Source organism: Oncorhynchus tshawytscha, linkage group LG26 (genome assembly GCF_018296145.1).
Source record: "Oncorhynchus tshawytscha isolate Ot180627B linkage group LG26, Otsh_v2.0, whole genome shotgun sequence".
Classification (NCBI taxonomy): Eukaryota; Metazoa; Chordata; class Actinopteri; order Salmoniformes; family Salmonidae; genus Oncorhynchus; species Oncorhynchus tshawytscha.
Genome location: NC_056454.1, coordinates 5918529 through 5932265, shown reverse-complemented (window position 1 = coordinate 5932265; position 13737 = coordinate 5918529). Strand labels below are relative to the sequence as shown.

At 40.5% G+C, this 13737-nt stretch overlaps 1 protein-coding gene across 1 annotated transcript in view; it reads left to right on the top strand.

Moving 5' to 3' along the window:
- LOC112224984 (striated muscle preferentially expressed protein kinase-like) overlaps positions 1-8798 on the top strand; it is a 136790-nt gene extending 127992 nt beyond the window's left edge. Inside the window, exons 35-44 of the mRNA XM_042306934.1 lie at positions 576-692; positions 1022-1189; positions 1640-1772; positions 2650-2804; positions 3009-3780; positions 4298-4537; positions 4897-5120; positions 5624-5699; positions 6157-6306; positions 6737-8798. Of these exons, the coding sequence (XP_042162868.1) occupies positions 576-692; positions 1022-1189; positions 1640-1772; positions 2650-2804; positions 3009-3780; positions 4298-4537; positions 4897-5120; positions 5624-5699; positions 6157-6306; positions 6737-6980 (2279 nt within the window). The 3' untranslated portion in view covers positions 6981-8798. The remainder of the gene's footprint in view (positions 1-575; positions 693-1021; positions 1190-1639; positions 1773-2649; positions 2805-3008; positions 3781-4297; positions 4538-4896; positions 5121-5623; positions 5700-6156; positions 6307-6736) is intronic.
- Positions 8799-13737: the final 4939 nt, after the last annotated feature.

Genomic DNA, 13737 nt, shown 5'->3' with positions numbered 1-13737 from the left:
TAAATGTGATATTTCCATGTATTTTTATTTTATATAAATTAGAAGAAAAAAAACAGTTTTTGCTTTATCATTATGGGGTATTGTGTGTAGATTGATGAGAGGAAAATGATGTGGACAAAGTCAAGGGGTCTGATTACTTTCCAAAGGCACTGCACAGTAGCTTGTTAATGTAAATTTGCTTATCAATCTGAACAGCATGTTGATACACACAGCTGTTGAAAGAGACTAGCTAGCAATCTCTGAAATACCTATCAAGCAAAATCTATATATTTTTGTAGGTCATTGCTAGTTATGGGACTGTGCCCTTTCTGTGGTGAGATATCAGCCTCTCAAAACATCCCTTAATCTCAATCACACAAAGTGCCCAACAGAAAGGGGCAGAGAAATCCCTCGCCAACAAATCCAGCTGTACTAAAGACATGGGGATATTGAATTGCATTGGTTGGTTTGTACAAACATGCTTAGTTAGCATTTGATGACAGCAGGCAGGTAAACAAAAGACTGCTTAAAATCGATTGAAATGATGCCTATTTTTCTTAATTGTTAATCACATTCCCAATTTGTCTCTCCTCCAGACTTCCCTCCCGTGTTCCACATCAAGTTGAGGGACTACACCCTGCTGGAGGGAGATCCCATCACCCTTAGCTGTCTCCCAGCTGGCAGCCCCCATCCACACATCTCCTGGATGAAAGGTAAAAGCTTATTATAAGAGCTAAACATAAAATCCATCACTAGCCTCCAATCTTTGTGTAACAAATCTTACAATATATTATAACTGCATCATAATGCATTACACCTGTTGGCTTTAAGGCTACCCTGGGGGCGGCAGGTAACCGGAAGGTTTGCAAGTTCAAACCCCCGAGCTGACAAGGTACAAATCTGTCTTTCTGCCCCTGAACAGGCAGTTAACCCACTGTTCCTAGGCCGTCATTGAAAATAAGAATGTGTTCTTATTAACTGACTTGCCTAGTTAAATAAAGGTTTAAAAAAAAGTAAAGTGTTCCTTTTTCTTCCTCCTCAGATAAGAAGCCTCTGCAGATTGACACCAGAATGAACATTATCTCCTGTCCTGATGGCAGGCAGCTGCTGATGATCATGACAATCACAAAGAAGGATGCAGGGCTGTATGAGTGTGTGGCAACAAACCTTCTAGCTTCGGTCTCCAGCTCCTGTATCCTCTCCCTCGCTCGTGAGTTAGAGTCACACGTGTCAGAGAAGGCAAGACAGAGAGAATCTCTCTCTCTGTGAGTGAGTGAGTGAGTGAGTGAGAGAGAGAGAGAGAGGGGGGGGGGTGGTGGTGGAGAAAGACAAAAAGACAGAGAAAAATAATTTAATGGTTATTTCTTGGTTTTCTATATGACAATGTTTCACTTTCTATTATTTAGGTGTGGATAGACCCCTTGACCAGTACAGCAACTAACCTACTCTAGTTTAGCGAAAATTCCTTTTGAATTCTGTTACTTCACAAGATGATACCAAATTAATTACCATCAACTTGATATGAATCTATCTTTAGACAAACTCTCTCGCAACTGGAAATCTTCTTTACCTGAGGCATTATATTAGGCATAACGCATTTATTGATTTGGATTGAATAGGACTGAGTTGCAATGATGATAATACCTTTCTGCCCTCATAGGTTTACCCAATCGTCCTGGGACTCCTGAGGTTCCCCAGCGCTATAAGAACACTGCCCTAGTCCTCTGGAAGCCCTCAGACAGTATGGCCCCCTGCACCTACTCTCTGGAGAGAAAAGCAGAGGGTGAGTCATGGTGACCCAAACCACCCCCTCGCCCCTACCAACTCTCTCAGAGGGCCCTCCGTTGTCACGTGTTGCTGAAAAAACTCAGAGGGAGACTTTCAGAGAGTGGCGAGGAGATCAATAAACTCATCAACTTCAGGACACGTTTGTGACTTGAATGATGCAATTTATGTTCCAGATTCAAATAATAAAACCAAAATGAAATTCAAATGAACAAATTCCAATATACAATATATAAATGTACAATATATAAACCTCTGTAACAGTTAACCATTTCATTTGGGAGGTGTTGTGTCAAGCTTTGAAATCCGATAAAAACAAATGCACATAAAATATAATTAGGCACGCCTCTGCATGAAATTGCGCAAACTCCAAATATATTGCGGAGCGTGTTGGGATACCCCTTCCCTCTGGAGCCTGCAGCCTTGCTTGCTTGGCTAAAGTAGCTATCAGTCTAATTAGCCCCTACACCCTCAATCATTTTCACTGTCTCAGCTTTGGGACACTTCTGTATATGGCGGAGGTACGCGTGGACTCGCAAATGTATAGCCGAAGGGTGGGGGAAGGGGGTGATTTGGGATTCAGCCACACTCACACACTACTTTGTTCGTATAATTTGAAAGCCATGCTGTCCAAATGCAGTTGTAACATACGCCAAATGTATGTAGTCCAACGCACTACTTCCCTCTTGTGGTCATTAGCAATATTGCAGTGCTGTTCTGTTCAATCACTGACAGACAATCACAGTTGTATTACCTCAATGATTCATTCAACTTCTTTCCATGGCCTTGTTCTCTGACAATGATTGAAATGTGTCTTTCTTAATTATATATTAAAATGAACACATAAAAATATGTCTATGGTCTTTCTCCCCCAGCTGAGAGTAGCTGGCTCATCGTGGCCACAGGAGTGGCTGACTGCTACTACAATGTGGTTGACTTGCCAGGAGAGGGCGTCTTCAGGTTTAGAGTGGCGTGTGTGAACAAGGCAGGCCAAGGACCCTACAGTAACCTCTCAGAGGTAGAGTGCCTGGACGCTTCAGGTATGTACTACTTTCTAGTATGAATAACTATTAGTAATATGAATAGATAAAAATCACATTGTATGTATGTAAGATTGACAAACTCCTGTGAACACTTATTCTCTCCATCAAATATGAAAGTGTCATAGAAAAGTATTTTTTTTTATATCATTGTACGAGAGGGAAAAAAGTGACACTAAAAACAGTGCTATTCTGAATCAACAGTGCCAACAAAATGCAGTGGATCAGTCGTTGTGAAGACAGTCCCTGCAGCACCAGTGGTCAAAACGTCAACAATGACAGTCCCCTCCTTGAAGCCTGCGCCTAGTAAAGGGGTGCACCCCGCCCCATCTTCTGCCCCATTCAGAGAGACCCCGTCTGCCTCCGCTTCCTCTTCTGCTGTACCACCGGCCAAGCCTATCGCTACTATCCCCGCCTCTAAACCTATTGATTCCAAACCCATAGTCCCTCAGACCCCAACCAGCGCTGCTTCCGCCCCCATGATTATTAGTGAGGTCCCATCCTACCTGGCCATCCCTGAGATCCAAAGCCTGCTTCCGGCTCAGCAAGCCCCAGCCCCGGCCAAAGCCAAGACCCTCAACATCAACGTCACGAAACCTACACCGTCTCAACCAGCAATCATAACCAAGCTCACTCCCCCTATCGTTCTTCCCAAACCCCAGAGTCCCGTCAATATCGTCTCGCCCATGATTAAGACCCCGCCCCCACTTGTGGCCCCTCTGCCCGCCGTCTGTAAACCCATTTTGTCTGTGCCCATGTATGTACCAATACTGGCTGCCTCACCACGCGTCACACCCGCCATCTCATCCCCAGTCATGCTAATTTCCAGCACGAGTCCAGTAGGGGAGGGTGGGGTTACACCCACACGTATGACGCCGTCAGGATGCAGAACGCCCTTGGGTGGACGACCTAGTGAGAGCACCCTGCGCCAGGGAGTGCCCCAGAAACCATACACCTTCATGGATGAGAAGGCCAGGTAAAGGAAGCATAGAAAATGAAATGTTCACAATGCTCCCACTGTGATGTGCTCAGGGATTAGGCTCCCACAGTGGTTTAATGAACTGTGTAACCTATGCAAGAAAGTAACCCAATCAAACAGCTGCATAGATTTTAGTTTTCTATTCAATATTGTGCAATTTCAGGATCATAACATTGAATGGGGTTATGACTGTGAAGGAAACAGTGTAGACATCAAGTTCTTTCATATTTTAGAGACGGCATTTCCCTCAAGACTGTCTTACCATAATATTATTGTTATTAATTATTGTATTTTTTATGCATCCCACTGAAAATGGACCTTTCTATAATTCAGTTAGAATTACTATTGAGTCAGGTGTAATGTTGATAAATTTAGAGAGACATCATATATTATGAGCCTTATTAAAAATACATTTTAAAGGTTTGTACACTCATAACAGCGTATAAAACATAATACCTGAAGACTTTAATAAAAGTGTCACCTCAAGATTGTTTTCTCTTTGTTTGTCTTAAAGGGGCCGCTTCGGCGTGATCCGAGAATGTAGGGAGAACGCCACAGGCAACCTGTTCATGGCTAAGATCGTGCCCTACGAGACAGACAACAAACAGACGGTGCTGCAGGAGTACAACATCCTCAAGTACCTCCACCACAATAAGATCATGGCTCTGCACGAGGCCTACATCACGCCCCGCTATCTGGTGCTCATCTCAGAGTGCTGCAGTGGGAAAGAGCTCATCTACAGCCTTATCGACAGGTCAGACAGCACAAATCCTTAGGTGTACCAACTTATGGAAATAAATGGAATATTTCTGTTATATATTTTTGTACTTGATGATTGCTTTTGCTCTGTATAGTGTTCCTGGGTCAGGGTTGGGGTCAATTCCATCAAATTATGTAATTGAAAAGCAATTTACCATCGAGGACCACTTTGGAAATTAGTGTTTCAATTAAGTGCTATCCTCTCATCTTGTGGAATTATTTTTTACCCAAATAAATTCAATTCAAATCAAATTACAGGAATTTGGAATTTCAGTTAACTTCCTCAATTGACAGAATTGAAATTAAATTGACCCTTTCATCCTTTGTTGTCCCTCTTGTCCCTCCACCCCCGAGATTCCGGTACTCAGAGGATGACGTGGTGGGCTACATCATTCAGGTTCTGCAAGGTTTGGACTACCTGCACAACCGCCGCATCCTCCACTTAGACATCAAGCCGGAGAACATCATCATCACATACATGAACATGGTGAAGATCATAGACTTTGGAAGCGCCCAGACCTTTGACCCACTCTTCCTCAAGAAGTTCAGCCCTCCTGTTGGAACTCTGGAGTATATGTGTAAGTCGTGAGGATTATCTAAATCGCGGCGTCTCAACCCGTTCCTGAGGGTTGAAACACAGGGGGTGAACATTTTTATTTTAGCATATAACTAACGTACTGTACCTGATTCAACTTAGCAATAAAGCATTTATAATAGGAAATCCTTATGTATAAGAATATTTATTGAAGGTGAAAACTTGTAAACTTGGGCAATATGAACATTTTCAAACATATCAAAATGTGTTCTGTGCAGCAAATGTTCTGTAGTCAACCGCTCTGTCTCTGTTGCACAATGCTGACACAGACAGTAAGAGTCAGCTTATAATACCATGTATAGATGCACAGAGCAATACATAGATAATGATCTAATCATACTTGATCAATTAATCATATGTTAATACCAGGTATGGAAACACATCTTAATTGTGTCCCTTTATGTGTCCTCCTATAGCTGAATGCCCAGACGTTATCTCCCTAACCTTTCCCTAACCTTTTTTATTTTTCCTAACCTTTCCCTAAAGCTCCCGAGATGTTGAAGGGGGATGTTGTGGGCCCTCCGGCTGACATTTGGAGTGTGGGCGTGTTGACCTTCATCATGTGAGTACGAGCAAGGCTTTGGGCCAATGCCATTTGAACACATTTGAACTCAAGCCAATTCCCAGTTCATTCAAACCATACCATTCATGACTGTCAATAGTCTTTTTACAGTTCTGTAAGGGTGTTATTTAATTAATTAATTCATTCACTTTCACTTAATTTCCTGAGTTGACTGAGCTGAAACGGAAATGACAATAAAGTGCGGCCATCTACACAGTGTTACAGCTGGACATCTGCTTTATATGAATAAAACCTAACTTTATTTAAAGTGCATCTAAAAACACAAATTGTTACATATTAATCTTTGACTGTGTTAATTTGTGTATTGCAAGTGCTCTGTCATACCAATTTAAACCCATTTCAATCGTTTTCAAGTTGCACAATCATTGACTGTGTTAATTTGTTTATTTTAAGTGCTCTGTCAAACCTATTTCAAACCCATTTCAAATGTTTTCAGGCTGAGCGGCAGGTTGCCTTTCATGGAGAATGATCCACAGGAGACTGAAGCCAGAATCTTGGCAGCCAAGTTTGATGTGGGAAAACTCTACCAGAACGTGTCTCAAAGTGCCTCTCTGTTTTTTAAAAAGGTCCTCTGTAGTTACCCTTGGTAAGCGATAATTGATACCAATTAAGTGCCGTTTTCTTTTGATGAATTGGTCAATTAATTATATTATGTACTGTCCGCACTGACATTGGCAAGTTCTTATTTTTCTTTGACATATCAATAAAGTAGGGTGACAACTACTTTCTCAGCGCTGCATCTTACTCACTCCAAAAAATTACAAATCATTGGATGTTGTTAACTTGATCTATACACATATTTTTTTCTGCCATTGATAGATAGTGCAAGATTGAGGAATTTAAGTCCTCACACCTACACCCGTTCAACATTGCTGCCAATGGCTGCCATAGCCCGTAATGAATGAATGATAGAATTTGTATTTTTCTGTCGTATCGCATTTATTATCAGTCCCTTGTGGGATAGTTTGTGATTTTGAGTTAGCGCTGCTTGACCCTGGGAGTGACCTCTGTTTCAGGGCCCGTCCTTCCATCAAGGACTGCTACAACAACTCATGGCTCCAGGATGCCTACCTGATGCGGATGCGGCGGCAAACCCTCACCTTTACCACCACACGCCTCAAGGACTACCTGGACAAGCAGCAGAAGCTGCGGGCGGGTGTGGCCACCAAGCACAAGGTCCTCCTTCGGTCGTACCAAAGCTCATCCCTGTCCCCCACCAGCCCTATACCCCCATCTCCCATGACACCGGTCACACAGTGAGCACGGCTTCATATGTCAAATGCATGAAGGCAGGAGCTGTTGCATGAAAGGAGGTGCCTAATCTATATGAGAAAGGTCCTAGGATCGAGCCCCGAATAACCCCCTTGGCCCTCTAACCTATTGAGATGAGTTGTGAGTTGAGCTTTTCAGACAAATGGACATAAAATCACAAAATCCAGCAATGGTTTGAGATATTATCAACCTCTCTGCCTCCACCATAGAGTCCCTACAGAGAATGTTCTTGTAATGAGACAATAACAGAATAGTTCTTTGTGTATTTCATGGTGTGATACATGTTTCTCAAGGGCTGGATGCCAGCTCAAAGTTCCAAACCTCTGCTCTCTCTTTTTAATACTCACAAGCTAGTAATTGTTTTATCTAAACCTCTTGTATCCAAGTATCTTGTATCTTCTCTTAACATCTAGTACATGTGTAATTTTATCTTCGAGCATTTTCGAGCTATAAATACAGTGTAGAAGATGTCCAAACTGATGCGTAAAGGTGCATAGCTTTCTGTAAGCATGAACGAGGCCACTGTACAATATACTGTAGGCTACAAACACGAAGGATTCTTTAGGCTACTTTCAGATTGACGCTTTATTCCTTTTATAAAGCCATAGTATTTGCTTTACATGTGTGCTCCTTTGCACTTTTTATCGATTGCCATTTTTATCCATGCATTTTCATAATTTCACCATTCGTTTTGCTATAGTTTATCATATTAGAGGTTTCATTAGTGAATTATCACTGATCAATGATTTGGAGAAAACTAAACCATGATCGTTCTCCTAGCATGTCACATTCTTTCATTTGGTAATGTTTAGGCCTATACTAAAGGTTATTTACAATACACGATTACAAATAATATAAAGACAACGCATGTAAACATCCATGCATAAATATCAACCCTGTCCAGGCCTGTTTGGTTAAATGCAATGCACCATTCGGAGATGCAATTGGTAGTTACTCTGTAACTTAACATGTTTCTGTTTCTACTCTGTGCATTAGGGACTGTCATTTGTATTTATACTGTGCATTAATTGTACACACATCCAGATACTTAGCTCGTTTGTGTGGTGACTGTCAGGGATGGGAGATTCTCTGAATATTTATTACTACGGCTGTGGACAGATCGAGGTTATTGGGACAGTAGCCTATTATGTCTTATATCGCTGGGTAACAAACAACGGTTGTAATGATGAGAGTATAAAACTATTGACTATAATCTTATGCTGTTTTCTGTTGATTTAAACAGCTTGTGTCATAAGGGGAGGTCCAAGGCAGGTTGGATTAATTTGCATACAGGACGGGACCAGGGAATCTGGTCACAATATTGAATTGACGTTGTGGGCAGATGAGAGACATTTTATTCCTATGTGTAGGCGTAACAAATCTCGATCAGATATTGATTGGGACATCTTGATTGGATGACGACAACCACATGTTAATGCAATGTGTAACCACAGCTTTTTACTGTAAGAATGCATATGATTGCAGACTATTCATCAGTTATTCATAATGCAGGTCCTCACTTAAATTAGGATGATGTTGGAGAAAGAATGTATTTTTGTTTTGGGTATATTGCCAAATGGTTACTTACTCAGAAAATAAATATATGTAGGTGCATGTCACATCCACGCAGATTAAGAAAATGTTAATTTATGAAACTGTTAGGTTTCACCTTTTTTTTAAACATTTTGTTAATCGATTATACGTTTTGCTATCTTCGTTATCAAACATTGAAACAGTATATATAACAAAATATATTTATTGTGTAGATAGAGTACCAGTTAAAAGTTACTTTTTTGGTTACTACATGATTCCATACAATGCCTTGCAAAAGTATTCACCCCAATTTGCATTTTTCCTATTTTGTTGCATTACAACCTGTAATTTAAATGGATTTTTATTTGGATTTCATGTAATGGACATACACAAAAGAGTCCAAATTGGCGAAGTGAAATGAAAATGAATTTGTTTAACTTGTTTAAAACAATAATGTTTTTATTAAATGGAAACGTGGTGTGTGCTATCAATCCCCTAAATAAGATCTGGTGCAACCAATTACCTTCAGAAGTCACATTATGAGTTAAATAAAGTCCACCTGTATGCAATCTAAGTGTCACATGATCTCAGTATATATACACCTGTTGAAAGGCCCCAGAGTCTGCAACACCACTAAGCAAGGGGCACCACCAAGCAAGCAGCACTATGAAGACCAAGGAGCTCTTCAAACAGGTCAGGTACAACCTTGTGGAGAAGTACAGATCAGGGTTGGGTTATAAAAAAATGAGAAACTTTGAACATCCCATGGAGCACCATTAAATCCATTATGTTAAGAATGGAAAGTATATGGCACCAGAACAAACCTGCCAAGAGAGGGCCGCCCACCAAAACTCACAGACCAGGCAAGGAGGGCATTATTCAAAGAGCCAACAAAGAGACCAAAGATAACCTTGAAGGAGCTGCAAAGCTCCACTTTAAGCCGTACACTCCACAGAGCTGGGCTTTATGGAAGAGTGGCCAGAAAAAAATTATCAAACATGTTTGGTGTTTGCCAAAAGGCATGTGGGAGACTCCCCAAACATGTGGAGGAAGATACTGGTCAGATGAGACTAAAATTGAGCTTTTTGGCCATCAAGGTAAATGCTATGTCTGGCGTAAACCCAACACCTCTCATCACCCCGAGAACACCATCCCCAAGTGAAGCATAGTGGTGGCAGCATCATGCTGTAGGGATGTTTTTCATCGGCAGGGACTGGGAAACTGGTCAGAATTGAAGGAATGATGGATGGAGCAAAATGCAGGGAAATTCTTGAGGGAAACCTGCTTCAGTCTTCCAGAGATTTGAGACTGGGACGGAGGTTCACCTTCCAACAGGACAATGACCCTAAGCATACTGCTGAAACAACACTTGACTGGTTTATGGGGAAACATTTAAATGTCTTGGAATTGCCTAGTCAAAGCCCAGACCTCAATCCAATTGAGAATATGTTGTATGACTTAAAGATTGCTGTACACCAGTGGAACCCATCCAACTTGAAGGAGCTGGAGCAGTTTTGTCTTGTAGAATGGGCAAAAATCCCAGTGGCTAGATGTGCCAAGCTTATAGAGACATACCCCAAGAGATGTGCAGCTGTAATTGCTGCAAAAGTTGGCTCTACAAAGTATCGACTTTGAGAGGGGGGGTGAATAGTTATGCACGATCAAGTTCTGTTTTTTTGTCTTATTTCTTGTTTGTTTCACAATATATCATATTTTGCATCTTCAAAGTGCTACACATGTTGTGGAAATCAAATGATACAAACCCCAAAAAATCACAAAATAGGAAAAATGCCAAGGGGGGTGAATACTTTCACAAGCCACTGTATGTGTTATTTAATAGTTTTGAAGTCTTCACTATTATTCTACAATGTAAAAAATAAAGAAAAACCCTCGAAGGAGTAGGCGTGTCCAAACTTTTTATTGGTACTGTATGCTATATATTAATTGTGGTATAATCATGAAGTGATGTGGCAGATGTGTGTCATGAAGTTGATTTTACATTACATTGTATTTCAGTTTTAATCAACAGCATCAGTGGGTTTGTTTAGAATTAAGTATTTAAGCAGGATTCTTCTAGTTGAATTCCATGGTCAGGTATGAGATTGCTTTTATGGCGGCTTGTGTGTCATGTCATAGAGTTTTGTATAAAATTATGATATGTTTGATTTATTGGATGAATGTATTTCAATTGATTGTGAAGATAGTATTACCATTTAAAGGGAGAGGGTAACTATTGATGTATGAAGACCAAGAAGTACTGAGCAAGACACCTCCAGTACGTTGAGAAGTAAACTAGTAAACTAGACAATCAATATCGGCTTTGTTGTGCGATTTTTCAGGGGGGGATAAAGACATTATGTTACTCAATTGTTTTTTGTGTGATTGTTTGGTTGTTTGTTTATTTGATTGCTTGAGTAATCACAATTGGTGCAGCTCTTAAACTTCTTTGCTCTGTGGAACCTCTGAATATGGCATGTGATAGGCATGGCAGTTATAAATAATAATAAAGAACATACAACTTAAACCCAAAAGTAGCAGTTTGTGTTATTTCAATTGAGCTTTGTGTTTTATCTTTCTTGATTACATTTAACAAGCACCTAAATAGAACTGATTAAATCAATTCTGTAATAGAATATTGCTGTTTTGAAAGATATGGCATACAGTACATAAATAAAAGCTAGAATCCTTAATTGAAACTATAACAAAGCGGCCACCTCGCCTGTCTTTCAGTAAAAAGCTGAGGGATGGGCCTGTAGAAATTTAACTACACTCAAAATGGATAGACAGAGCTATGAATGCAATGACTGACCATGCACGATATCAAAAGTATAGTTTTAAAAATGTTTTGAGGCTATACAGTGTTTGTTTACATTTACATTGTATACAAACATTTGGAGTAAAACAAGCTTGTGTTTTGGGTTCTGATGGGGTATTTCAGTTGAACTGAGCTCATGAGGCATTTATAAATGATATCCTTCAAGAATCAATATATACAGTACCAGTCAAAAGTTTGGACACACCTACAGTACTCATTCAAGGGTTTGTCCTTATGTGTACTATTTTCTACATTGTAGAATAATAGTGAAGACATCAAAACTATGAAATAACACATATGGAAATATGTAGTAACCAAAAAAGTGTTAAACTAAAATCTATTTTATATTTGAAATTCTTCAAAGTAGCCACCCTTTGCCTTGATGACAGCTTTGCACAATCTTGGCATTCTCTCAACCAGCTTCATGAGGTAGTCAACTGGAATGCATTTCAATTATCAGGTGTGCATTGTTAAATGTTAATTTGTGGAATTTATTTCCTTCTTATTGCGTTTGAGAAAGTCAGATGTGTTGTGACAAGGTAGCGGTGGTATACAGAAGATAGCCCTATTTGGTAAAAGACCAAGTCCATATTATGGCGAGAACAGCTCAAATAAGCAAAGAGAAATGTCCATCCATAATTACTTTAAGACATGAAGTTCAGTCAATCTTGAAAATTTCAAGAACTTGGAAAGTTTCTTCAAGTGTAGTTGGAAAAACCATCAAGCGAAATGATGAAACTGGCTCTCATGAGGACCGCCAAAGGAAAGGAAGTCCCAGAGTTACCTCTGCTGCAGAGGATAAGCTCATTATTAACTGTACCTCAGATAGCAGCCCCAAAAAATGCTTCACAGAGTTCAAGTACCAGACACATCTCAACATCAACTGTTCAGCGGAGACTGCGTGAATCAGGCCTTCATGGTTGAATTGCTGTGAAGAAACCACTACTAAAGGACACCAATAAGAAGAAGAGACTTGCTTGGGCCAAGAAACACGAGCAATGGACATTAGAACAGTGGAAATCTGTCCTTTGATCTGATGAGTCCAAGTTTAAGATTTTTGGTTCAAACCAACATGTGTTTGTAAGACAGAGTACAGTAGGTGAACTGATTATCTCTGCATGTGTGGTTTCCACCGTGAAGCATGGAGGAGGAGGTTTGATGGTGTGGTGGTTCTTTGCTGGTGAAACTGTCTGTGATTTATTTAGCATTCAAGGCACACTTAATCAGCACGGCTACCACAGCATTCTGCAGCGATACACCATCCTATCTGGTTTGCGCTTAGTGGGACTATCATTTGTTTATTAACAGGACAATGACCCAACACACCTCCAGGCTGTGTAAGGGTTATTTGACCAAGAAGGAGAGTGATGGAGTGCTGCATCAGATGACCTGGCCTCCACAATCACCCGACCTCAACCCAACTGAGATGGTTTGGGATGAGTTGGACCGCAGATTGGAAAAGGAAGTGGAAAAGCGATGAACGGGTGTTCAGCATATGTGGGAACTCCTTCAAGACTGTTGGAAAAGTATTCCAGGTGAAGCTGGTTGAGATATGCCAAGAGTTTGCAAAGCTGTCATCAAGGCAAATGGTGGCTACTTTGAAGAATCACAAATTTGTTTAACACTTTATTGGTTAGTACATGATTCCATATATGTGTTTTTTCATAGTTTTGATGTCTTCACTATTATTCTACAATGTAGAAAATAGTAATAATAAAGAAAAACCCTTGAATGAGTAGGTGTGACCAAACTTTTGACTGGTACTGTATATACATACACTACCATTCAAAAGTTTGGGGTCTAGTTTGAGAAACAGATGGGATTCTGGCCTTCTCGGCAGAGTTGCAAAGAAAAAGCAATATCTCAGACTGGCCAATAAAAAGAAAAGATTAAGTTGGACAAAATAACACAGACACTGGACAGAGGAACTCTGCCTACCGTAGAAGGCCAGCATCCCATAGTCACCTTTTCACTGTTGACATTGAGACAAGTATTTTGTGGGTACTATTTAATGAATCTGCCAGTTGAGGACTTGTGGGGCGCCTGTTTCTCAAACTTGACACTCTAATGTACTTGTCCTCTTGCTCAGTTGTGCACCGGGGCCTCCCACTCCTCTTTCTATTCTGGTTAGGGCCAGTTTGCACTGTTATGTGAAGGGAGACGTACACAGCACTGTACGAGATCTTCAGTTTCTTGGCAATTGCTTGCATGGAATAGCCTTCATTTCTCAGAACAAGAATAGACTGACGAGTTTCAGAAGAAAGTACCTTGTTTCTGGCCATTTTGAGCCTGTAATCGAACCCACAAACGCTGGTGCTCCAAATACTCAACTAGTCTGAAGAAGGGCATTTTTACTGCTTCTTTAATCAGGGCAACAGTTTTCAGCTATGCTAACAT